Source organism: Choloepus didactylus, chromosome 8, assembly GCF_015220235.1.
Source record: "Choloepus didactylus isolate mChoDid1 chromosome 8, mChoDid1.pri, whole genome shotgun sequence".
NCBI classification, from domain to species: domain Eukaryota; kingdom Metazoa; phylum Chordata; class Mammalia; order Pilosa; family Megalonychidae; genus Choloepus; species Choloepus didactylus.
In genome coordinates this window covers 145,207,728-145,234,419 of record NC_051314.1, presented here as the reverse complement: position 1 = coordinate 145,234,419, position 26,692 = coordinate 145,207,728, and the positions used below count along the sequence as shown (strand labels likewise).

Sequence of the window (26,692 nt, the reverse complement as noted above, 5' to 3'; positions counted from 1 at the left end):
TGTTGTAGACACTAGTGCTAGGGTTTTTTCTTTCATTTTAATTTTCTAAATGTCTTTTTCCCTCTATTTCCTATGTCCCTTGCCCAACGTCAACATGAAGAAGAAGATGAGGCTGCTCCCCCTGGGCCAGAGGTGTGAAGGCACAGGACTCGTGGGAGCTGTGTTGGAGGTGACCCAGATACTCAGGTAGGTCTGTGCAACAATTAACTCCAGAACCCTACTTCCCGCCCTCTCGAAATCTCCTCCAGGTAACATGTCTTGTTACTGGATGAATGTAAGAAGCAAGGTGACTCGTGAGTTTCGGACCTTCACTGGTGGGATGATAGCAGTTCTCCCTCATCCTATCCTTACAGCACAGCTCATCTTTTTACAGCATCCTTTTTTGTTTGACTACACTGTCCATCAATGCTTGCTTTAACCTCATGTTACTTACATGCAAGAGTAGTTGGGGGCTGTGGTGGTTTAAACTGTATGTGCCCCAGACGAACATGTTCTTAAACTTATTCCATTCCTGTGGGTGTGGACCCATTGTAAGTAGGAGCTTTTGATGAGGTTATTTCAGATAAGGTGTGACCTGCCTCAATCAGGATGGGTCTTAATCCTATTGCTTGGAGACCTTTATAAGAAGAATGAAACTCAGACATAAAGAGAGAAAGTGACAGATGGAGCAGCCAGTAGCTTAACATCAATGAACCTAAAAGAGAAGGGAGAAACCAGGAGTCATCACCATGTGCCTTGCCATGTGGCAAATTAAGGACTGAGGATCTTCAGAAGCCAACCCCAGAATGCCACAGTCTTGGGGAGAAAGGATCACCTTGATTCGAACTTTCTTTTAGCCTCAAAACCATGAGCTAAAATACTCCCATTGTTTAAGTTTCTCCATTTCATAGTATTTGTTGCACAGCCTAGGAAACTACAACAGAGGCCCAGGTCAAAAGTGGGGGGCAGATGTTATGATTTAGTTGTATTCATCTGTAGACAGTGTCTTATTTAGTCTCACCACATTCTCACATTCTCCCCAGTGCTGCCTCCTGGGTGCCGATGTCTAGGGTTCACAAAAGTCAGAAACTTATTCCTAAATTTACTCTAAAGTTCCTGATTCCCATGGATGTGACCTCAAATCCAACTCCAAACATCAAGATGTTTACTGTTCTTGTTAGTATGTGTTTAGGGCTTTGGTTTGTGAAGTGCTTTTTTTGATTTGTGACATGCTTTTCCACATTGTAAGCCCTTTGCCATCCTCATCCCATACTTTTCTTTCCTTTTTTTTTTTTTTTTTAAGAAATGTGGGAACTGAGATTGAAAGAGAAAGTGACTTGGCAAAGGTCTCACGAACAATGACAGGAAGATGGCGGCTGTGAGCTGAGAGGGAGACTTGACATTGTAGAATATCCTGTGTGTCATGCTCATTGCCTTGAAATCTGATTCTCATTGCACTTAGTAGTTCGGTTTTGACACCTATTTTCATTTGTTGGAGGGGAAGTTTAAAGCTGTGTCTGTTCTCAATTCTATTTTCTTGGTTATTTGAATTACTGCAAACCAGAAGACGTGCTTAAATATTCAGCTTGCTTCTTATATTGTTTCCATTCTCATCCTAATTCAATATTTGTCTTCATCATCACTCTTATGCATAAACTTAGCTGCTTGTTGGTCAGCCATAGAAAACTGGAATTTTTTTTTCCCCTCCTAAATCTCCTATCACATCCTCTCCACTAACCTGCCTCTTTCTGTGTTTCTGGCACAGCAATAAATAAATGTACCCTGAATGATAGTGGTAAAATCTCATTCCATCTTTTTTTTTCCTTTTCAGATTTTCCTTTCATCCCCTTCTCTCATGAAGAGATTTGCTCCCCTTTTCAGCACAAAGGGTTATCTTAGAGATAAGTTCCAAATATTATAGTAAAGATTTTTTTTTTTATCCCTTGCCCTCTCTTAACCCTATGACGTTAAGATTGGCCAGCTTAGCATAAGGAGTTTTTCTAGGGTTTGCTACTCTTAGTTTTCCAGGGTTGCTATCTCAAAGTATCACTAACCAGGTGGCTTGAAATAATAGAAGTTTGTTTTCTCACCCTTCTGGAGGCTAGAAATCTGAAACCAAGTTGTCCGCAGGGCTGTGCCTTCTCTGAAGCCTGTAGGGTGCTGGGTGAGTTGCCAACAACCCATGTCATCTTTCGGCTTGTGACATTACTCAGTCTCCACCTCCATCGCATGGCTGTCTGCTGTCTGTCTTCCACATTTCCTCTCCTTACAGGGAAGTATGTCAGATCAGGGCCCACTCTAATCCAATTTGGCCTCATCTAACTAATAACATCTTCAAAGGAGATGGAAATAGGACACATTCATGAGACTGGAGTTAGGACTTGAACATGTCTTTTGGGGAATACAATTCAACCCCCCACCACCACCCAGTGGGGCTCTCTCTCAGGCAGGTTCTCAGCCACACAGCATCTCTTCTCCTTTGTGGGGGACAGAAGGTGGGCTCAGGGAAGCAACCCAACAGATGTGAGCAGCTGTCTTCAGATTTGGCATCAGTCATCCCTGCATCTCACAGAGGGCAATCCTGCTCTTACCAACAGCCTCGTGAGGCATGGATTTCCAGAAAGTCGTGGGAAAAGGTAATCGTTACCCTTCCTTGCTTCATGCTCTCTTTGCCTATCATTAACTTTGTGAGATTTTTTATTTGGGGGAGGACATTGGATCTTTGTAAAATCACATGAAAATCTTCTGTCCACTTTTACACTGAGTCTTTTTAAGTTATTACCAGTCACAGTACAATTTACATCTTTGGAGTGGGATACATTTGCTTTTCGGTTTCTTAAGGAGGTGTATTTAACTCTCTAGACTTCAAGAGTATGAAGACATATCTTCCCAATCTTTTCTCCACATTCTCCTTCTCTCCCTCCTGCTCAATCTTTCTTCATATAATATCCTTCCCAGCACTTTTTTTTCTCAGTCCTCAAAACTCTTTTTGTCACCAAAACGTATTTGGGTGGTACCTATCTGCAAATCCCAGTGTTATGTTGTAACCATACCGTGCCATTTTATGTGATAAAGTCCATGCAAACACAATTCCTTTATTACCACCACCCCCACCACCCCCGAGTGTGGGCTGAGCCCCCCACAGAGGGCTGCATTTGTGACTTTGCCTTTCTTCAATGCCAAACCCTGCAGCCGTTGCCATGAGCCTCCAATTCTTCTCATGTTTCTGGCTCTTTGCTGATTAGCCCTTCCTTCCTCTGTAATAGATGCTTTGGAGACAGGGAAAATAGCAGTTTCCTGTTCCGCCTCAACTGTTTATTATGTTTAATTAGCTCCTCCGTGGTGATTCCTATTTTTATTGGAAAGAATACTGCTCATATTTGAAAACTTGAGTTTTCAGCTATGGTTGAATTAAAAAATATTTACCAAATCAGGTTTATTTTCCATAGTTTAGCCTACAAATAAGACAGTTATTACCTTTCCATTACCCAGAAGGCAGATGATGGTGGATTGTAAATAAGCCCAAAATGCATTAAATTCCCACTCTGGAAGTGAAGAGCAGGTATTTCACTACCAGTCTCTGTGAAGAATATATATATGTGAAAAACAAAAAGACAAAGCTATGTTAGTCAGGTCAAATTTCAAAAAATAATAAAAATGTATGCCCTAACACACAATGATTCACTTCCTTTACCCAGTATGAAGTAAGATTTAAACAAGTAATTAACCAGCAGGTCCAGAGTTGCTGTTTTGCTTCTGTGTCTCTCTCATGTGCTTATCCACATGGGAAAGGTCCTGAAAGCGCCTCACTGAAGGAGTCTAGGCTTCCAGAAACAACCACCATCTATGAACATGGGGAATATTAGGCAGATACCACCTTATCCTCCAAACTACAGGCACCTTCTATCCCTGTTCCCCAACTCTATCAGTCAGATTCTTTCAGCTGTAAGTGACAGATTCAGAATGGCTCAAGGAAAAAGGAAAGGAGATTCTTGGTTCAAGAAATAAAAGTCCAGGGGGAGCTAATTTCAGACACTGCTTCTATTCAGGGGCTTCTCTCACTGTCTCCTTTTCTTAGTTCTGCTTAACTCCATTTTGGCTCCATTCTTGTGCTCTTACCTCCAGTTGGCAAAAGGGCTGCCAGAAGTTGTTGGCTTATATTCTCTCCTCTCATCAGTTCCAAGTGGAAAGAGCTTTCTTGTGCTTAAGAATTTAAATAAAATAAAGTTCTGAGATTGAGTCTGACTTAGACTGATGATGTTCCCATCTCAGAACTGTGTCTGGGGAGCAGTTTGTATGGAGCTGATGGTCCAGACCTAGATCACAGTCCATAGTTACAGCCAGCCCTAAACTGCAAGGACTGAGAGGGGGGTGAAGGTAGACCTTTCTGTTACCAAATGAGGGGAAGTTGGTGCTGGCAGGCAGAGCCACAAATGTGCACCATACCCAGCCTCCAGCAAGGCTCTGGAGCCTCAGAGGTGACTGGTTTCACCTGAAGGAACTGCAGCTGCCTCTAGGGGGTAGAAGTTAAACAGTTTGTGCTGACAGGTGCAGATTTATCCCAGAACTTCTGAGGAAGACTTGAAATTCTTTGGAGATCAACTCACCCAAACAAGGTCTCCCTTGCCTGCTTTCCCAGGTGACTGATAAGCCCAGGTTTGCATGTTTGAAGCTCATAGGTAACTTCTCACTCGCAAGTTATTCCCATCAGGCTGAGTGGGATATGGATCACCATCTCACCCTGGTTTTTAAATCTTTTATGCTTATGCAAGATTTACAAAAATCTGGGCCACATGTTTATTTAGTCTGTGAGAGTTTGGGGAGCAAAGTTGGTAGGAATGTTCTGGAAGTCTGTGGTTAGGTGCACTGTAAAAGTCACATCTGCAATCCTGTCATCCACAAAGACCAGCTGCTAGACTTCAGCTCTTAACTGTACTTCACATAAATTTTCAAGGATAGTAAGAAAATTAAATGCTTTATTTACCACCGTAGTCCCTTTATTCCAGTTTTCATTTAGAAAACATTTTGGGTAATGTTGTTTGTAAAAGAACCAATTCCAGATTAAATTTCCCTCCTGGTGACCTTGTTAAGATGGAGATAACTGATATTTTTTTTGAAAATTTAGCTATTTTGAGCATCATGAAATTGTAAATAACTTAACACTAAAGCCTCCAGCCTGTGGGGCCAATGCCTCTCTCCCTTCTGGCTTTCCCGCTGGCCAGCAACTCTGCACCTTGCTTAAGAAGGCCTTGCTATTCTGTCAGCCCGTTATCCCTGCCCCTGGCTCTCCCCTCCCCTTCTGAGATCTGACCCCTTCAGGGGACTAGAAAACAGTCTGGAGGTGATTGATTTCCACCCCCAGTGGCCCAGGAGGCCACTGGTTCTTTCATTGCTGGAGTCCTCTGTCCCATGGAGGTGACGGAGGCCAGGGAAGATGCTGGGGTGCACCTGTCCTGTGACTGCTGTGGGCAGAAAAGCAGGTGAAACCATCTCCTTGTCACCTGGAGGGTCCAAGGCTGCAGAAGCGCTTGTCACAGGAACAAGCAGCAGCCCCTCGCAGCACAGGTTTGTAGTGAAGCAGAGCTGGCCCACCACTCTCCAAGAGCCTTCAGATCTTCAGAACAAGCCTACTTCTGCAGCGTAATAACAATCACCAGAAAGAGAGTGCAGCTGATGGAGCCAAGCACTGCTCTAAGCATTTTAGACACTGTAACTCTTTTGATTGACAGAGCCATTCCACAAGAGAGCAGCTTTTATTTTTATCCCCATTTTATAAAGGGGAAAACCAAGGCAAGGAAAGATGAATTAACTGGGATTCAAGCCCGGCCAGCCTGAAGTGGCGCTCAGTTGTGGTGGTTAATGTCCCTACAAAGACATCTTCAAGTCCCAACACCCTCCCCCACCCTCGGGGTGGTGTGGACTCAGTTGTAAATAGGATCTTAGATTAGGCCAAATTGAATCAGGGTGGGCTTTAATCCAAATGACTGAAGTCCTTTTAAGCAGAGGAAGTCTAAGGCAGAAACACAGATGACTGAGCACAAGAAGGAAAAGCCAGGTGGGGAGACAGGAGAGAGGCCAGGTGATGGAGGTACAGATTGAGAGAGCTCCAGCAAGTCAGCACTAAAATGCTTCAGATTTCGGATAAATTTCTCGCCTGTTGGAACCTTGCTTTTGGACTACCAGCCTCCAAATCTGTGAGCTAATAAATTCCTGTTGTTTAAGCCAACCAGGCTGTGGTATTTGTCGTAGCAGCTGTGGCAAACAAAGACAAGAATTTAGCCCGTGCCTGCTGTCTGCCTCCAGATATGGGCACATATTGCTTATAGCACTGACATGCTCCTGAAAAGAGCTCCCAGCGGATGAACTGTATTTTCAAGAAGGCATTGATAGTGCGGTGGGTGAAGGGAAAGACTCTGGGTATGGAATTTTTTGGTTTGTTTGATGCTTTTGTAAGCTTAGAAATCTTACCCCTTAATGCTCCGTTTAAGTCTTTGCATCCAGGATTCCTGGGAGCCACCAGCCAGCATGAGCAGAATGAGAACCCCTGGCTCCCCCTTCTCCTCCCCTTTCAGAACCCCTTAATTCAGGACTAAATCACTCTGGGTCCCTTCTCCCACCACCCCTCACCAGGACAAACCCTCCTCCTCAGGATGACAGCTCATGGAACTTCTGCCAACATCCTCACCCCAGGTAAGGGCAGGTTCTCAGGGATGGTGTGGGAGGTGGGGTTGCACTGCCTGAGAGGTGGGGACAATGCTCAACTCACACAGGGTGGTACCTTAGACACTATTCAAAAAGAAACTATCTTTAATTAGACAAAAATGTTGTTATATAACAACCTACTTTAACAAAAGTTGAAAGGATAATTCTTGAATAAGATCACATGGGCACCAAAATCTAGGATTCCCCATGACAGCTTACAGAAATATCTCTAAGATCGTTATTTAATCTGAAGTGTTTTCAATCAATCAAATGTATTTATATCAGCCAATAGGTGAGCCAATGGCAATACTGAATGTCAGCTCTGAGCAAGGCATTGAAGAAACTTTTGAGGAATGCACAGAGATGGAGAAGAGAAGGTCCCTTTAAGGTCTTGTAAGTTGGGAAGACAAGACATGGTCATGGAAAAGATATATCTCTCAGATTTTCAGATATACTATTTTGGGTTTATTTCAAATGGCTGAAGAATGCCGTCTTCTGAGGAGATGATTCTGAAGAGTTATTGCATCATAAATCTTTACCCTTAAGTACTAATGTCACAACCTAAGAATAACCACTTACTTAGAATCAGGCTATCCATGTGCATGTATATCCTGTTTATGGCTGTACATGGGCTAATCTCTATGTACAAAGCACTTGTTTCCAGCAGGCAACATGTGACTATCATGAGAACCAACTATACAAAGAAACAAGGAGCGGGATGAACTTTACCTGACAGAGAGCAGTGAGGACAGGGGAAGTCCAAGTGAATTGATCCACACCTCAAAGGATGGAATTAAATGTGCTGAGGGAAAAGGAAAGGCTGTCCATTCCCAGGATTTACATCAGCAGAGTTCCTGAGGTTGGAAGCCTCAAGGTCAGCTCAGGGTCCAGGAAGTGAAGCCTGCCTACTAAAGTGGGGTCTCTGCAGGGTAGAAGTGTGGGAAGGTGGGATGGGGTCAGGTGGGAGTGGGTCTTGAGTTCCCTTTTTAGAGTTTGGGCCCATGGTAAGGACTCAATAAATGCTTGCTAATTCATTAATTTAATGTAATGGAAACATATTTAGACAACTGGAAGGAAATAGATCTTCAAAATACAGCATGATTTTTTACTTTGGCCAATAGTTATTGAACAACTATTTTAAGCCAAACATTTTTTCTAGGTCCTGGGAGTACAGCAGTGAACTGGACAAAATCCCTGCTCTCATGGGCTGACATTTTAGTTGGGGGTGTGGGTAACAGATGGTAAGAATCTGAAAAAACAAATGAATAATTAAGATGACCTCAGAAGTAGCCAGTATTTATGAAGAAAATAAAATGATAACAAATAATTTGGAGGAGGAAGAGAAAGATTACTTTAGATAAGGTGGACAAGCAGATCTTTGAAGAGGTGATATGATCAAGCTAATGGTCTGCAGGACCATCAAACAGAATTATTCCTACACTGGGGCCTTCCTCAGAGGATCTCCCATCCAACCCTGTCTTCAGGGCATCTTGGCAGATGAAGAAAGAGCACAAGGGGCAATGCTCAACTCTTGCACAGAGAGCTACCTTGTCATCGGCCTCATCAGGTGACCTTAGGCTGCCCATCATCCTGCTGTAGGTTCTATGTTCTGATCTGTGACATGTTCTTTCTAGCTCCTTTTAATTCTAGCATTGCAGGTTTCCATGATCCCACTCTTGCATTTCACATTAGACATGTGGGAAGATGCCAGAACCATTGTAAAGTGGCAGCTGGACATTTTTACTTATCCTCAAAGCTAGAACTGGGCTGGAAGCCGAGATATACCATCCAACCACTGGGTGCTAGCACTCTGTGCTGATGTGGTAGGACAGCCTTCAGCATCTATCTATTCCTCCTCCTCGAGGTGTGCTACCTTGTGTTTCAGAAGTTGGAATAATTCTTTTCTTTATTAATGAAGTTGTGGGTTTACAAAGCAACCATGCATAAAATACAGGATTCTCATATAGCACCCTTTTATTAACATCCTGCATTGGTGAGGTACATTTGTTACTATTGATGAAAACACATTTTTATAATTGTATTATTTACTGTGGTGCATGGTTTCAATTAAGATTCATTGTTGGGGTATTGTAATTCTAGGGATTTAAAAAAAAATTATTCTGTTACCGTATGTACAACCTAATATCTCCCCTTTCAATCACATTCAGATATATATTTCAGTGCTGTAACTACATTTACAATATTGTCCTACCATCACCACCATTCATTACCAAAACATTTCCATAGTTCCGAATGAGAACCCTGTACATTTTAAGCCTTAACTTCCCATTCCCTATCCCCTCCCCATCCCCTGGTAGCCTGTATTCTAGATTCTGACTCTGCAAGTTTGTTTATTCTAGACAGACACCAAAAGGACAAATGCTATATAATCTCACTGGTTTGAAATAATTGGGGTTATTTTTATTTTTAATGATAAATATTTATTTAATTCTTTAAAAACACATTTTAAGTAATGATGATAATTAGCAATAATCAACTAATCAATAAAGAAAAGCACTGGGATAATAAGCTGTATGGGGTACTTCTAAACTAATATTAAAGAATTTTAATTTAGGAGGATAAGCTATTTTTTAAAATACTTGTAATAATGAACAGCAAAGTGAAAGGAAAGGTTTGCTGGGGCAAAACACCACAAAGGAGAAAGGAGTGGTCATACTGCTTTAGCAAAATCACCGTGACTACTAAACCAGGGGGAAAAACAGCACCTACCTTTGCCTGATTTTATTTCTCAGTCTAGTGGCCTATACAAAATGGTTATGTAAGAACAAGGTAATTTAAATTTATATCCATGAGTGTAAATCTATAACAAAAAAGTCTATAAATTTTTGGAAACGAAGAATTCTTTAAAGACTCAATGAACAAATAAAGAAAATGGCTAATTGCCACTGTGTATTGTTTTATTCTCATAAAGTTGTCTTGAATTTCCTGGAGATGTTGCATGAACTATGGTTTCAGGCTAGATTTAGATATTTTGGGTTGATTTTTTTTTTTTCTGTTGAAGCTGTTTTATTCACACATCAAACAATCCATCCAAAGTATACAATCAGTGGCTATCAGTATAATCATAGAGTTGTGCATTCACCACCGAAATCAATTTCAGAACATTTTCATTGCTCCATAAAGAAAAACCTCATAACCACTTACACCCCCTACTGTTGACACTTAGCATTGGTGTGGTACCTTTGTTACAATTGATGAAAGAATACTAAAATATTGCTGTTAACTACAGTCCATAGTTCACATTAGGTCTATTTTTTCCTATATACCACCCTATTGTTAACACCTTGCAATAGTGACATACATTTGTTCTAACTGATGGAAGAACATTCTTATATTTGTACCATTAACCGCAGTTATCATCCACAACAGGATTCACAGTGTTATACAGTCCCAATTTTCATTCTCTGCTTTCCTTCTAGTGACATACACAACTCTAAACTTCCCCTTTCCATCACAATCATATGCACAATTCAGCACTGTTAATTACACTCATGATAATGTGCTACTATCACCTCTATCCATTTCCAAACATTTACAATCAATCTTAGTAAAAATTCTGCACAAATTAAGCATCAACTCCCCATTCTCTACCCTCATTCTGTCTCCTGATAGCCTATATTTTAGTTAAACTCCATGAGTTTGCTCATTACAATTAGTTCATATTAGTCAGATTATATCGTATTTGTCATTTTGCGTCTGGCATATTTCACCCAACATGATGTCCTCAAGGTTCATCCACGTTGTCGCATGCTTCAGGACCTCATTCCTTCTTACTGCTGAGTAATATTCCATCATCTGTATATACCACATTTTGTTTATCAGTTCATCAGTTGATGGACACTTGGGTTGTTTCCATCTTTTGGCAATTGTGAATAATGCCGCTGTGAACATCAGTGTGCAAATGTCTGTTCAAGTCCCTGCTTTCAGTTCTTCTGAGTGTATACCTGGTAGCAGGATTACCAGATTGTATGCCAATTCTATACTTCACTTCCTGCAGAACTGCCAAACTGTCTTCCATGACAGCTGCACCATGCTGTATTACCACCAGCAGTGAATAAGTGTTACTATTTCTCCAAATCTTCTCTAATGCTTGTACTTTTCTGTTTTTTTTTAATAATGGCCATTCTAGTAGGTGCGAAATGATATCTCATTGTGGTTTTGATTTGCATTTCCCTAACAATTAGTGATGTTGACCATCTTTCTACATGCTTTTTAGCCATTTGTACTTCCTCTTTGGAGAAATGTCTATTCAAGTGTCTGGCCCATTTTCAATTGCATTGTTTCTTTTTTTATTGTTGAGTTGTAGGATTTCTTTATATGTTCTGGATATTAAACCCTTTTCAAATATGTGGTTTCTGAATATTTTCTCCCACTGAGTAGGCTGCATTTTCCCCTTCTTGACAAAGTCCTTTGAAGCCCCAAAATATTCAATTTTGAGAAGGTCCCATTTATCTATTTTTTCCTTTTGTTGATTGTGCTTTAGGTGCAAAGTCTGAAAAATCATTAAACCACAAGATCTTGAAGATGCTTCCCTACAATTTCTTCTAGGAATTTTATGTCTTGGCTCTTATGTTTAGGTCTTTGATCCATTTTGAGTTAATTTTTGTATAAGGTGTGAGATAGGGGTCCTTTTTCATGATTTTGGATTTGGATATCCTGTTCTCTCAGCACCAGTTATTGAAGAGACTGTTCTGTCCCAGTTGAGTGGACTTGGCAGCCTTGTCAAAAATCAACTGGCAGGCTTGAGAGACAATCAACATGCCTTTGGCTAGAGATTTACTACATCCATCCTTGGAAGAGGAAAAGAAAAAAACTTAAAAAGAAACAGCTAGTTCAAAGTCCAAATTCTTATTTTATGGATGTAAAATGTCCGGGTTGCTACAAGATTACTATGGCTTTCAGCCATGCTCAGACAGTGGTTCTTTGTGCAGGTTGTTCAGCAGTGTTGTGCCAGCCTACAGGAGGAAAGGCCAGACTCACAGAAGGATGTTCATTTAGAAGAAAACAACACTGATGATCTATACAACTTCCTGGATTTGTGTTACATTGCAGAATGCCTTAATGATTCAGTAATTCTAGTTAACCTACCAAGACAATGGAATTATGTTTGATTTTCTAAGGTATACAGCAGTGATTTCCTATTTTGGTGTCAGCTTTTCAATTGGCCCTACAAGGTGGGATATGACTACCAGGGATGAATCTGGACCTAACATCGTGGGATTGAGAACACCTTCTTGGCCAAAAGGAGGATGCAAAATGAAGCAAAATAAAGTCTCAGAGGCTAAGATTCCTAATGGAGTCAAGAGGTCATTCTGGTGGGCATTCTTATAGATAACCCTTTTTAGGTTTTAATGCATTGGAATAGCTAGAAGTGAATACCGGAAACTATCAAACTGCAACCCAGTAGCCTTGACTCTTGAAGACGACTGTAAAACAATGTAGATTACAAGGGGTGACAGTGTGATTGTGAAAGCCTTATGGATCACAGCCCCTTAATCCAGTGTATGGATGGATGAGTAGAAAAATTGGGACAAAAAACTAAATGAAAAATAGGGTGGTTGGGGGGTTTGGGTGTTCTTCTTTACTTTTATTTTTTTATTCTTATTTTCACTTTTTCTGGTACAAGGAAAATATTCAAAAAATAGATTGGGGTGATGAATGCACAACTATATGATGGTACTGTGAACAACTGATTGTACACTTTGGATGTTTGCATGGTATGTGAATATATCTAAATAAAATTGAATTTAAAAAAATCAGTTGGCCCTAGATGTGAGGTCTATTTCTGAACTCTCAGTTCGATTCCATTGATCAATATGTCTTTATGCCTGTAACATGCTGCTTTGACCCCGTAGCTTTGTAATGTGCCTTCAAGTCAGGACATGTGAGAACTCCAGCTTCATTCTTCTTTTTCAGGATGTTTTTGGCTTCAGGGCCCCCTATCCTTCCAAATAAATTTGATAATTGGCTTTCCATTTCTGAAAAGTAGGCTATTGGAAATTTGATTGGGATTGTGTTAAATCTGTAAATCAATTCGGGTAGAATCAGCATCTTAATGATATTTAGTCTTGCAATCCATGAACACAGAATGCCCTTCCATTTATTTAGGTCTTCTTTTATTTCTTTTACAATGCTTTGTACCTTTCTGTGTATAGGTCCTTTATATCTTTGGTTAATTTATTTCCTAGATATTTTATTATTTTAGTTTCTATTGTAATGGAACTTTTTCTTGATTTCCTCCTCAGATTGCTCCTTACTAGTTTATAGAAACACTACTGATTTTTGCATGTTGATTTTGTATCTTGCCACTTTGCTGAACTCATTTATTAGCTCTAGTAGTTTTGTTGTAGATTTTTTAGGACTTTCTATTTATAAAACTATGTCATCTATAAATAGTGAATGTTTTACTTCTTCCTTTCCATTTGGATGCCTTTTATTTCTTATTCTTTCCTAACTAACTGTTAACTAACTATGCTAGCTAGTTCCTGATCTTAGACGGAAAGCTTTTAGTCTTTTCACCATTGAATATGGTATTAGCTGTAGGTTTTTCATATATGCCCTTTATCATGTATAGGAACTTTCCTTCTATTCCTACCTTTTGAAATGTTTTTATCAAGAAATGCTGGATTTTGTCAAGTGTCTTTTCTGTGTCAATTGAGATGATCATGTGGTTTTTCCCTCACAGTTTGTTAATATGGTTTATTACATTAACTGATTTTCCTGTGTTGAACCACTGTTGCATACCTGGGATAAAATTCATTTGATCATGGTGTATAATTATTTAAATGTGCTATTGGATTTGCTTTGCAAACATTTTGTTGAGGATTTTTGCATCTATATTCATTATAGAGATCAGTCTGTAATTTTCTTTTCTTATAGTATCTTTATCTGGTTTTTGATATTAAGGTGATATTGGCTTTATAAAATGATGTAGGTAGCATTCCCTCCTCTTCAACTTTTGGAAGAGTTAGAGTAGGATTGGTGCTAATTCTTCTTGGAATGATTGGTACAATTCACATGTGAAATCATCTGTTCCCATGATTGTCTTTGGGGGTTGGGGAGTATTGATGATTGATTCAATCTCTTTTTCTTGTGATTGGTTTTTTGAGGTCTTCTATTTCTTCTTGAGTCAGTATAGGTTGTTTGTTTCTAGGGAGTTGTTCATTTCACGTAAGTTGTCTAATTTGTTGGCATACACTTGTTCATAGTATCATGTTATGATATTTTTTATTTCTCTGGGGCAATACTAATGTTCCGCCTCTGATTTCTATTTTTTTATATGCATCTTCTCTCTTTTTCCCTTTGTCATTCTAGCAAATATTTTGTCAATTTTATTGATCTTCTCAAAGAACCAAGGTTTGTTTTGTTTTGTTTTGTTTGTTCTCGATTTCATTTATTTATGCTCTAATCTTTATTCTTATTCTAGTTCCTCCAGATGAGCACTTAGGTCTTTGATTTTAGCTCTTTCTTCTTTTTTAATGTAGGCATTTAGGCTATACATTTCCCTCTCAGCACTGCCTTTGCTGCATCCCATAAGTTTTGATATGTTGTATTCTTATTTTGATTCATCTTGAGATATTTACCAATTTTATTTGCAATTTCTTCTTTGACCTACTAATTGTTTTTGTGTGTTGTTTAACCTCCATATATTTGTGAATTTTCCAGTTCTCTGCTTATTATTGATTTCAAGCTTCCTTGCATTATGACCAGAGAAAGTGCTTTGTGTAATTTCAATCTTTTTACATTTATTGAGTCCTTTTTGTGAACCATCATGTGGTCTACCTGAAGAATGATCCATGAGCACTTGAGAAGAAAGTGTATCCTGTTTTGAGGTTACAAGGTTCTGTAAATGTCTGTTAGGTCTAATTCATTTATCATATTATTGTTTGGTCCTTATTGATCCTCTGTCTAGATGTTCTATCTGTTGATGGGAATAGTGTATTGAAGTCCAACTATGATGGTAAGGATGTCTATTTCTCCCTTTGGTTTTGCCAGTTGCTTCTATCATGTATTTTGGGGCAACCTGGTTAAGTGCATAAATATTTATAATTGTTCCTTCTTGGTGGAATGACCCTTTATTAATGTATGATGTGCTTTGTCTCTTATAACAGTTATGCATTTAAAGTCTATTTTGTCTGATATTAGTATATCTAATATACTATTTGTTTCTGGTTACTGTTTGCAAGGAGTATCTTTTTCTAGACATTCACTTTCAACCTATTTGTGTGCTTGGGTTTAAGGTGAGTCTTTTGTAAACAGCATATAGAAGGATCAGGATCGTATCTTTTATCTATTCTGCCAATCTGTGTCTTTTGATTGGGGAGTTTAAGCCATTACCGCTCAATGTTTTTACTGTTATCCTTTGGCTTTTATATGTCATAGCTTATTTTTGTCTCTCTTTTTACCCTTTTAGTTACCCTTACTAATAATCATTTCCACCCTCTCCTCCAAGCCTCTCTCTTCTATCTTTTCCTTTCAGCCTGCAGAAATCCCTTTAGTATTTCTTGTAGGGCAGGTCTCTTGTTAATGAACTGTCTCAGTCTTTGTTTATCTGTGAATATTTTAAACTCTCCCTCATAACTGAAGGACAGTTTTACCAGATAAAGAATTCTTGGCTGGCAGTTTTTCTCTTTCTGTATCTTAAATATGTCATACCACTGCCTTCTCACCTACATGGTTTCTGATGAAAAATTGACACTTATATTAAGCATCCTTTGTGTGTGATGGGTTGCTTTTCTCCTGCTGCTTTCTGAATTTTTCTTTATCTTTGGCATTTGACATTCTGATTAGTATGTGTCTTGGACTAGGTCTATTAGGAGTTACTCAGTTTGGAGGATGTTGTGCATCTTGGATATGTATATTCAAGTTTTCATAAGAGTTGGGAAATTTGGGGCCATTACTTCTTCGAATATTCTTTATGCTCCCTTTCCTTTTTCTTTTCCTTCTGAGACATACATGATGCGTATGTTTGTGTGTTTTGTGCTGTCATTCAATTCTCTGAGACTCTGCTTCATTTTTTCCATTCTTTTCTTTCTCTCTCTGTTCCTCTATCTGTATAATTTTGGCTGTCCTGTCTTCTAATTCACTGATCCTTTCTTCTGCTTGTTCAAATCTGCTGTTGTATGCCTCTAGAGTATTTTTAATCCCTTGTGTTGTGCCTTTCTTTCAGATAAGTTCTGTTATTTTTCTTTGCATGCTTTCAAATTTTTCTTTATGCTCACCCAGTGTCTTCTTATCACCCTTGATCTCTTTAGCCATATTATCTTTCATCTCCTTGAACTGAATTATGAAATTTATTTGAACATCTTTGATTAGTTCTTCTGTGTGTGCTCTGAAGCTTTAACCTATTCCTTTGATTGAGCCATATCTTCCTGTTTCTTAGTATGGCTTATATTGCTGATACCTAGACATCTGATTATCTTGATGTGTCTACTCTGATGGTCAGTTTCTCTCTCTTGCCTAGGGTTTTATTGTTGTTTGACTTTGAATTAAGTGCTTCTCTGACACTTGGTTCAACTTTTTCTAGATCTTTAGAATTGCCTTTTTTTAAATGATCAAAGCAGGGCTAGAGATCCAGGAAGGGGGCACAGACTAGTTCCAAAGGGCCTGAGGAGAGGATCAGAAGAGATGCCAAAAAGCATTTTGTTTTGTTTTGTTTTTGACTCCCATAGGCTGCAATTTCCTTGCCTGCCCAACAGATGGTGGTCTTCTGAAAACCTTTCTCCACCCCTAGGTGGGGAATGTATTTTCTCAGCCTCCTCCAATAGCCATGGGAATTCCTGTTCTGGGCAGCCTACAATGGCAATTCAGAGCCCAAACCCAGCAGTCCAAACTTGCCAGTCAGAAGCCACTCTCAGTCCTCAACCGTGTTGCCCCGTTCCCAGGGAGGAAGACCTTCATGCGCCTCTCCAACCAGGGCAGCCAGCTATGGACCATATCTAGGCAAGCCTTGAGGGTCAGGGGTGGGCACAAGCCACCACTGCAGGAGTGATTCACTCATAGATTTGCTGTAGCTTCTCATTCCAATGTTTCCTGGGTGCTCTACAGTGCTCTCCTGGTTTCCAGAGCCCCAGAACCATTGATTCAGAATGTTTCTGCATATCCACTGGCTGTTTTAGTAGGAGGAATGTATCCATTTTCCCCAGAAGCTCTCTAGGATATTTTTTTAAAATGACATTCCCAGAGTTTCTTGGGGTTAGCCTTCTGGATATGAGTTAGGTTCTGCCAAGTGGAGGAGATTTGGTGGAGATTTGGAAGGTGACAGTGAGAGATGGCTTCCTCTCTGCAAGGAGTGGCTGGACCTGCTCTCTGTAGCAGCTTTCCAGTCTCAGTGCTGGCAGGGAGGTGGAGAGAACAAGGCTTCCAGATCCTCTGGCAGCGAGAGTGTGGGTTCCTGAATGCACTATTTGCAGCTTTGCTGACTGGGGCAGAGGTGGAAGCTCCCCAGGGACTAGCACTGTCCTGGGAGCTCCCCTGGAGGCCCAGTGTGGCAGTTTGAATGCATTATGTCCCTCACAACACCATTATCTTTGATGCAATCTTGTGGAGGCAGGTCTATTACTGTTGATTAGATTGGAATTCTTTGAGTGTTTCCATGGAGACGTGACTCAGTCAGGTGTGAGTGAAATATTTGATTGGATAATTTCCATGGAGGTGTTACCTGCCCATTCAGGGTGGGTGTTAATTGGATCACTGGAGCCATATAATTGAGCTGACAAACAGAAGGAACTCAGAGCATATGTAAGTGACATTTTGGAATGCAACTTAGAGTGACATTTTGAAGAGGAGTTGCAGCTAAAAGAGGACGAAACGCCCCAAGAGCAACATTTTGGGAAATGCCATTTTGAAACATAACTGGGGAGCAAGCAGACACCAGCCACGAGCCTTCCCAGCTAACAGAGGTTTTCCGGACACCGATGGCCATCCTTCAGTGAAGGTACCCCCTTACCTTGGACACTTTATGGCCTAAACACTATAACTTTGTAACCAAATAAACCCCCTTTATAAAATCCAACCCGTTTCTGGTATTTTGCATAACAGGAAGCATTAGCAAACCAGAACATCCAGCCTTAGAGCCCCCTCTTCCAGCCCCTCCATGGAGTCTGTAAGCACCTAATTCCCTGCAGAAAATCCCTTTGTGCTTCCAATTTCAGAAAGATTTATCTTTCCTTAATTGATAAGGAGGCTCTAAACTCCATTAAGAAAAAGGAAAAGCTATTTTGGCCATGGTTATTAAGGTCTGTAATATTACTCACACCTTTTCCCCAAATTAGTACAAACACCCATTACTCCCAAGAAGTGCAGCTCCCTAGATTAAGAGCCTCTCTTCTTCTGCCCACACCACTACTCTCTGGAATAAATTTCCCTTTAGCAAAGGTATAGTTCGCTTGAAACTATTTGCTCTACGTTTAGACACATTTCTGGGTAGAGGAGTTAATAACCAGAATTTATAACATGAGGTGAGAAACACCACTGACTTACAAATACATGTGTGAACCCTGAAATCCCCTTGTAAAACCAAAGACTCTGACGTCTGGGCAGAAACCCAAATCTTCCAAGGATTATGAAGGAATGACTTCTTTCCCCTCCTCTTCTCTTTTCAAGAAAACCATCCATTTTCAGAACTTCCCAAATAAGAAAGAAGGGATTTTAGACCAAGTTTTACTTGTTCTTATTTTACGTTTTGGTCTCCTGTTTGGTTTACCGTCTGGGGGTTTTGGAAGAATATGTGATGGGTGACAGTACCAGTGCAGCCTGCCGCCTTTCTGGGACCCACAAATACATCCTGTGCTCAGGACCAGATGTGTGGGGCTGGAGAGATAAAACCCAACCCCTAGTAGATAAGGGGCCTGGGCACATTCCTTTTTCTATTGTCCTGAACACATATAAATATTCACTGGAGACTGATTAAAGTGAGCACATTTTAAGACATCCGGCTCACGGCTTGGTGATATGTGGTGCTGTATCACCCCTGGCAAAGAGGGAGTGGGGTTCCTCCAGTATAGCAGCACATGAACACAGAAGAGGGGTGCTGTGCATAGAATGTCTCTCTGTATTGCCACAGACTGAGACCCGCTGGCCATGGGGAACTGACACCCACCAGTGAAGCGGACCCTGCTCTGCCCCTTCTCGGCATGGGTACAACGTTGTTCCATCCTGTGCTGTGAGTCGTGCTTCTGTTGGGACTCAGACGTGGGCAAACTGTGGAGTGGGGTGTCTCCTGCAGGATTGAGCTCTTCTCATGCTCTTGCCATCTTCCACGTGGTGAGACTCCTTCCTGGAGGGGCTGATAGGCATCTCTCTTTATGACCCACAGAATATAACTATAAAACTTTTTAAAATTTTCATGAAACTTCTTTGCATACACTAAAGTCTTGTGGTCTTCAGAAGATGGTAATAGAGAACATCACTAGGATCCAAATGCACTCCTGGTTAAGATTAGGCAGAGAATTTCAGGGGTATATCAGAAAAATGGCACATCCGCTAGTTTGTTTTACACAGAAAATGACCTCCAGAGGCCATTTGTATTCAAAGCAAACGTATCCCAGCCGATCGTCTTATTTGCGCAAATAGATCACCTCCTCACCCCCATGCCCATGTTTCTGGGACTCTAAGGAAGGAGATGTTTGGAGTATTCTTTGGGGAGACACCCTTGGTTTTGTAATTAAATAGGAATTGGGCATTAAAAGAAATGTTCTGGCAGCAGGCAGCTTTGGTTTAAGAATCTCAAATTAATCAACGAGAGGAAGTCAAGAGAAAGGAGAAGAAAAGAATTAAAAGAAAGTAGCACTCAAAGATAGAACCTGAAAATTGACGGGCAATTAGGGAAAATCAGGGTCTCTAGCACAGTGACTCTTTTCCTCCTTGTTCCAGGTGTTTTCAACCACAAAACACAAGTTTAATGAATGACAATTAGTTTCTCCATTTTCTCCATTATCTTTTTCACTTTTCCATGACTCTTTAAGTTTTCTATGGAAAAAAATAAAACAAAACAACTTTCCATTCTCTGCCTTGCTCAGTTGTCCCTTTAAGACTCCTAAGGCAGGCTTGGTAGTCACAGGTAGACAAGGCTTCCCAGAGGGTTTGGAAGGTACTTTCCTCATGATCTTGTCTCTATGACGGCAATCGTATGGGTCAGCAAAGAGTTGAGCTGGAAAGTTTCCCTGGTTTTAATGGAGCAGGCTCACCAAAAGAGAACACTGACCTAAAATGAATTGCTAAGCAACCTGATTCTCGGTACCTCTAGCTTCTGAATATTCTTTCCAACAGCTGATCACCCCAACAGGTCATGCAAGGCATCTGAAATCACACTACCAGAGACTCACTCTTGGAGGCTAATGTACATTTGCAAATTGCCACGTAAAAATAAATCAGACATTCATTCACTGAATTTTTCCTTAAGAAGATGCCTCTCCTGGCTGAGAACCTGAATGAGAGAAGGGAAATTGTAGAAAGGAACAGCGGATGTCTTCAAAGAAAGCTCTTGTTGGGAAGTCACAGGGATTGACATATGGGTCCCGAGCCAGAAATAGAGAAGATGGAAGGGCTTGAGTTAATTTAAACACATTGATCTCTTTACAGCAACTTCCTTACCTACATCTTTTGCTTTTCCAAATCGATAACAAACTGTTCTGGAAAACAAAACGCTGAGCCCTCAGAATTTCCATGTTTGGCTACATTTTACCCAAGTTTAATAAAAGCTCCAGACAGCAGAAGTAGAAATATCCATGGCACACTCTCCCATCTGTACAATCCTGATGATAATTCTGTTGTTTCCTGGAAGGTTTTCACTTGGGGCTGGTGGGGGTGGAGGGTTGAGGGTGAAATGGGAGAGAGAGGTCAGAGGGTTGGGGTGCAGAGGAGAAAAAGGGAAAAGGAAGGACTGAGCCTCCGGTCATAAATTCAGATGATTAAAATTGCGCAATGTGTGTACCAACCTCAGGAAAGATTTCAATGGAATAAATAATCTTAGGCTAAGAAACCTTGACACGGAGCCTCTGAAATCAAGGTCTCTGGGAAAGTCAGACAGGAAAATTTCTGCATATGGCATCACTTCTTTTGGCAGGGGCTCTCTAAAATTGCAATCAAATGCTGCACAGTTAAGCAACTTCTAAGCAATTTCAAATGAGTACAGCATAATTCATCTTTAGTCAAACAATGTGAGGTTCTATGGGGGCAGCAGGAAGACTTCCAGAAGGAAAGAACACATAACTTCCATTGTTCTGCAAACACTCCACCTCAGGCAGTGAATTTTTTCCGTAGTTACTGAGTGGGCGTCCGGTTATGGGAACATGAGAAGGGAAACCATATTCTTTTATTCCAGTAGAGGATAAATGCGATGATTTACTTCTTATGTAATTCTGGGTACACATATGCAAATGTATTATTTATGTGACTTAACAGAATTTGTGCTGGCTTGGCCTCCTACCAGTAACTGGAAAATTTCCATATAATGAGGGAATGCTCATTCAAATAAAGCACAGACAGAATATGGGATTTCATTTCAAGGGGACCCAGCCCCCTTCTTGACGTTGAGCCTAACTTGCAAAGCATACTGTGAACTGCAAATGTGCATCTGCAAAACGGGATAGGGTTGGAGGTGCTGACACTATTTATCAAAGCCTCAGTGATGCTATGAAATTACATAAATGTCTCTGAAAGTGCCATGTGGTCACAGAAGCTTTGCTACACAGACACATAATAATAACCACAGCCATCAAACCTGACATCTACAGTCATGATTGTGCCCAAACATGATGTGGCTAATCCTTTCATGTTTACTAAGACTGCTCCCTCCCTTAAAAGTTCAAAACCTCTACACTAGCATCACAAACATCAGTGTTTTGAGTGAACAATAAGGCTTAGAAAAATAGTATAAGTAACTACTTGTTAAATTGTACTTTGAAAGTTGTCACTGTTAAGTACATATGTTAAAGTTCTCAATAGAAATACATTAAAAGAAAGAAAAATAGTATAGAACAGGTTTTTTTTTTTTTGCTTTTTTAAACTTTTTATTTTGAAATAATTATAGACTCTCAAGAAGTTACAAAAATAGCACAGAGAGGTTCCATATATCCTCTCCTCAGCCTCTCCCAGCTACCTCCAGCATCCTCCAATTGTAACATCATATATAACTATAGCACATTATCAAAACCAAGATATCAATATTGGCACCATTCTATTAACTGGACTCAGATCTTACTGGGGTTAGATCAGATTTTTAAAACTATTTGGAAACAACTAGAGGTAACTTGAATCATTTGCATGAGATTTATTTATTGCATGAGAATCATTTGCATGATATTTATGAGGTAACATGGTAAAGGTAAGTTGAGCTTGTGGTCATTAGATCTGGATATTTGGAGCAAACTATTTAATTTCACTGAGCCTCAGTTTGTTCATCTGTAAAACATGAATAATAACACCAACCAGGCAAGTTGTCATGTGAAAATATCTTCAGTCCAGTGAGTGGACTATGTTAAGGACCCCAAAATTATCAGTCCTTTCCTTCCGTCTTGAGACCTGACACTTTGTCCCCCGGGGGTTTGTGGGGGTCCCAGGTGACCTCCTAATAATCAGTGTGGTTTTTGGTTATTTTTTGCTCCAGTTGGTCCTGTTCCTTATAACCAAACACTCTTGGCAATTACCAAAGGATTTGAGGATAGAGATTTCAACTTCAGGGTGGGTTTAATGCCACTTCTCTTAGAAGGAGCCTCCTACCCCCAAAAAAGTGACTTCCCAACTACAGGATTGCCCTGCTCTATGAAATCAAGCTGGCTGGGCTTTCTGTGCTCCTGTGGATCAGTGCCCAAGTTGGAGGTGAGTGCTGAGCAGGTCTGCCTTCCCACTGGCTTTCTTTCCCTGACTCTGAGGCAGCCCCCCTAGAAGGAGCATAAGGCTTTGATGCTGCAGTCAGAAAGAGGAGGAAATCAGGGATCCCTAACTGTAGCCTGTTGCTCTGCCTTTCTGACTCCTTGCCCCTGCTTGTGCAGATGCACAATCTGCCTTAATGGTAGTGCTGGTCCTGAGGGTGACTATAAGCCCACCTGGGCTTCCCCACCTCAAAGTCCCTATGTGCTCACAATGATTTGTCTAGTGTAAGCCAACTGGGCATGTGCTGCCCTTCATCCCCTTAGTGTGATGCCTGCCAGGTCTTAATCTTCCGTTAATAAAGTTACAGCCATAGCCCTCCTTCTGGTCAGTGTTCTGGAGGCAGGGCTGGGCAGAGGGCAGTCTGGCGTGTATTTCCTCAAAGCCTACGTCCGGCACAGCCATCGGGGGTTGCTGCAGTGCCGGCTGGACCCAAGGGTGGTGTTAAGGAAGGCACATGGACAGGAGGTTGTTGAAAGAAGAAGAAGGACAAGAGCTAGCCTAAGAGAAGCCTGGAGGTTTCTGTGAACAGCTTCAACTTTGGGGCCAGACTGTTTTATTAGAACCCTGGCTCTGCTGCTGACCACTTGTACACTTTTGGACAAATTCCCCCAATCCTCCTTAACTTTTATTTTCTCATCTGCGAATGGGGGGTAAAATAGCTACCTCTTAGAGCTTATGTCATGAGGTAAAATAAAGTACTTAGGCCTTCAATAAATGTATATTTCCTCCCTATCTAACCTTCTAAATATATCCAACCATAACACCAGCTGAAGATGCTCTTCTGCCAACGCGTATGTACAAGGGCCTATGACCCTTTCCATAGCTCAGGGATTCTGTTCTTGCAGAGCTTTAACGGTGCCAAATCTACCCTGAACAGCACCAGTGCACTGCGGCATGGACAGCTGCAGGATCGCGTGGTGCTGGGGAAATCGAGGAAGGTTACAACCCTTGGACACCACGGCCTCTGAAGACGCTCCGATAGTCAGGTGCGAAGGGCTCGGCCTAGAAAAGCAGGTTCTTTTCTGCAGGGCTGCGGGAACTGGAGCCGCGTCGGTGCTTAAGACAGATAACCACGCTCTCAGAAGTGACACGTCCGGGCCGGGTCTGAAGCGTGAGCCATCGGTGGAAACGGAGGGACACCCCGCAGGCTGGGGCGGAGGTGCTAGGCAGCACCCACACCCGACACCCCGCCTCGCGCATCCCGCGCTGCCCAGATGCCTGCATTCCCGCATGCCCCGCGCATCCCCACCTTCCCCCCACTGCGCATCCTTACGCGCCCCCTCCTCCGCGCATCCCGCCTTCCCCGCTGCGCGCACCCCCGCGCTCCTCCCCCTCTCCACCAGCACCCCGCCACCTCCCCGCGCATCCCAGTCCCCGCTGCGTGCATTCCTGCGGCCGGCAGGCGGCACTACGGCCCGGGTTTCGGCGGCGAGGCTGGGGCAGGGGCGAGGACGCGAAGGGGTTAAGTCCTTGGCCGAGCGGCCGCGGCTCCTCGGGGAAGCCCGCCGGGGAGCGCCAGGAGGGGCGGGCGGAGGCGGCGGCGGCGGGGGAGGGCGCGGGGGGCGGTGCCCGGTGCTCGCCGAGCCCGTCGTCCGCGGTGGCGGCGGCGGCCGAGCCCGCCCGGGACCCTGCGGCGCGGAGATGAGCGGGGCCGCCGCGCTCCTGCTCTGCCTGCTGGGCGGCACCGTCTGCGAGGCGGCGGCCAAAACGCCACGGGAGCCCCGAGCCGGAGCGCAAGGTGGGCGGGGACCGGGGGGCGACCGAGGAGCGCCGGGCCCAGGGCTTTTGTGTGGCGGGGCGGCCTGGCGGAGGGTCCGGGTCCTTGGCGGGGCCTGCCTGCAGCCCCCGGCGGGCTCCGGAGGGGGGTGGCGCCGCCCTGGCGCCGAGGGCCGGGGCAGATGCTCTGGTCGGCTGGGCAGGGGGCACCAGCCGTGTGCCGCCTCGGGGTCTGGCTGGGGGCGTGCGAAGGGCCTCTCCTTTTCTCGGGGACGCGGACCCGCGGCCGGTGGCCTGCAGCGCCGGGGAGAGGGGCGCCCGGGTGGCTGCCGCCTGCGTCCCTGCGGGTCTGAGCAGTGCGAGCCCGCGGGCTGCGCCCGGCCCTTTGTTGCGGCGGCGGGTGGAGGGCGAGGGGCGGCCGCCCGCGGTCCCCTGCGCCCCGGGACCTTCGGCCCAGGCGCCGGCCTGCTGCAGTTTGGGAAAGTTTCAGGGTCTTCTTTGCCCCCTCCCTCTCCGACATCTTCTCCAGACCGTGAGGGATTTACTCAGCGGCCCAGGAATTACCCCAGGAAGGGGAGAGAGAATTGGAATGGGAAGGCCCTAATCGCTTAAAAAGAATCATACCCAAGGCTGTAGGTCGCCAGCCCCTGCCTTTTGTCTAAGCTACGGCCTCTGCAATTCTGCTCTCCAGCCCTGGGAGTAACGTGGTCGCTTCTGCGAACGGCCACGAGCCTGTCTTTTGTTTTTAAAATCAAGATTTATTTCTGGGGAACCCCGAGTCTTCCTTTGCACGCTTTTGTGGGGGACAAAATCGAGCGCTCCCTGTTGTCTGCCTTTCTAAAGGAGTCTGCGTCCACCACCCCACCGATGCGGGGTCGCGGGGCTCTCACGTGGGCTGCCCGAGGGAGCTTCCCTCTAGACCCCAGAGACTCCTTACGCGTGGCCTTTCCCCTCAGAAAGGCCCGGGTGCTGTGAAGTCTGCACTGCAGACTGAATGGTCAGGAGCGCCCCATCCCAGCGTCCTGTCCTCCTGCTAAGCCTCTTCCCTTGTAACAGAGCTGGGGTCCTGGGCGCAGGGAAGCCTGCACTTTGACCCCTGATGTTGTGACAGAGAGAGGGGGGTTTGATGTTAATCTGTTTGGTTTTACTTTGTTACCTACCCTTTGAATTAAAGGTTTTGACATCCATCACTTGCCTATCACTTGCTGGCATCTCTTTAATGCGTTTGATTCTTTTATAGCTGTGGTATAATATGACCATTGTGAACTGTGTATAATAGTACTGTGTATTATGGAAGGGAGAATATTGACAACATACAAGAAGACCAATATATCTCTTCTTGTGGGAAACGAATGTTTAGGGCATTAGATCATCTGTGTTGAATTGTAGCCATTTTCGTTATTACTCTACTGCACTTTGATTTCAGCTCTTTTAATGAATGTGATATTTGTGCTTAAACCCGGCCATTAAATCCAAAAAACAGGTTAAAATTTTTGTTTTGCGCTTGAAACAGCAATCTGTAGACATCCTAAGCTCATGCACTTATAAAATAGTGTGGAGAGATGGCTTCAGTTAAAAAAAAAAAAGTCTTGAAAACCCTACTAGGTTGAGGTCTAAAACCACATTTCACAGAGCAAACCAAACTCTCAGGAATGGAATAGTCTGTGTAGTGGGCTAGAAATGGGCCACCCTTGCAGGTATTTTTTCCACGGCTAGAAGTGTCTTAGTATGCGGTATGGTTTGAGTTGAAGATGGAGTATCCTGGGATGTTTCCCCCTGAATTACTTTCTTGATTATTTATGGAAAGGATCGCTCCTTAAAGAGCTAAGCCCAGGGGCTTAATCAGAACTCAGGGCCTTGCTACCTGGCGTCTGGATTTTAGCCCTTACCATTGTGAAGGGGATGGAAAATATTTCTCTTTTGACATATGAAGGTCACCTTCAACCCACTGTGTCCTTCAAACCACCTTGACACCTATCACGTTCTATTTTAGAGCTCTTTGATTCAATTTGTGTTTTCTCTGCTCTTCTCGGATTATGTATAGAATGAAGACAGATGCTACTGCTGATTGAACTTTCTGTTTTCCCCAGCAGTTTATGGGTTGTTTTGCACATTGTTGGTGTTCAGGTAGTGTTGAAAGGTTGAAGACAACTGATATATATATGATAGTGCAACATGCAGTCCTCATCACTGGCACGTGTTTTTAAGAAGTAAAGTTTGATGTTCGTCTTCTCTGAAACATAATTTGTAAGTTTTGCTTTTGGTGTAGTAAGTGTACTTGGGTCATCCTTTGAACATGCATTGTACACACACAGACATTGTGCATCAAAATAATTTGGAAATTACTCCGGAAAAACTACTTAGGGACCTCAAACATAAGGAAACCACAGAGCATTCCAAC

At 42.7% G+C, this 26,692-nt stretch overlaps 1 protein-coding gene and 1 pseudogene across 2 annotated transcripts in view; both read left to right on the top strand.

The window, feature by feature from the left end:
* The first annotated feature begins 11,460 nt into the window (after positions 1-11,460).
* LOC119542278 lies at positions 11,461-11,716 on the top strand (annotated as a pseudogene).
* A 12,433-nt stretch (positions 11,717-24,149) lies between these two features.
* FAM171A1 (family with sequence similarity 171 member A1) overlaps positions 24,150-26,692 on the top strand; it is a 152,155-nt gene continuing 149,612 nt past the window's right edge. For both annotated transcript variants that reach the window (XM_037845756.1, XM_037845755.1), the window contains exon 1: positions 24,150-24,313. In XM_037845756.1, coding sequence (XP_037701684.1) covers positions 24,217-24,313 — 97 coding nt within the window. In that variant the 5' untranslated portion in view covers positions 24,150-24,216. The remainder of the gene's footprint in view (positions 24,314-26,692) is intronic.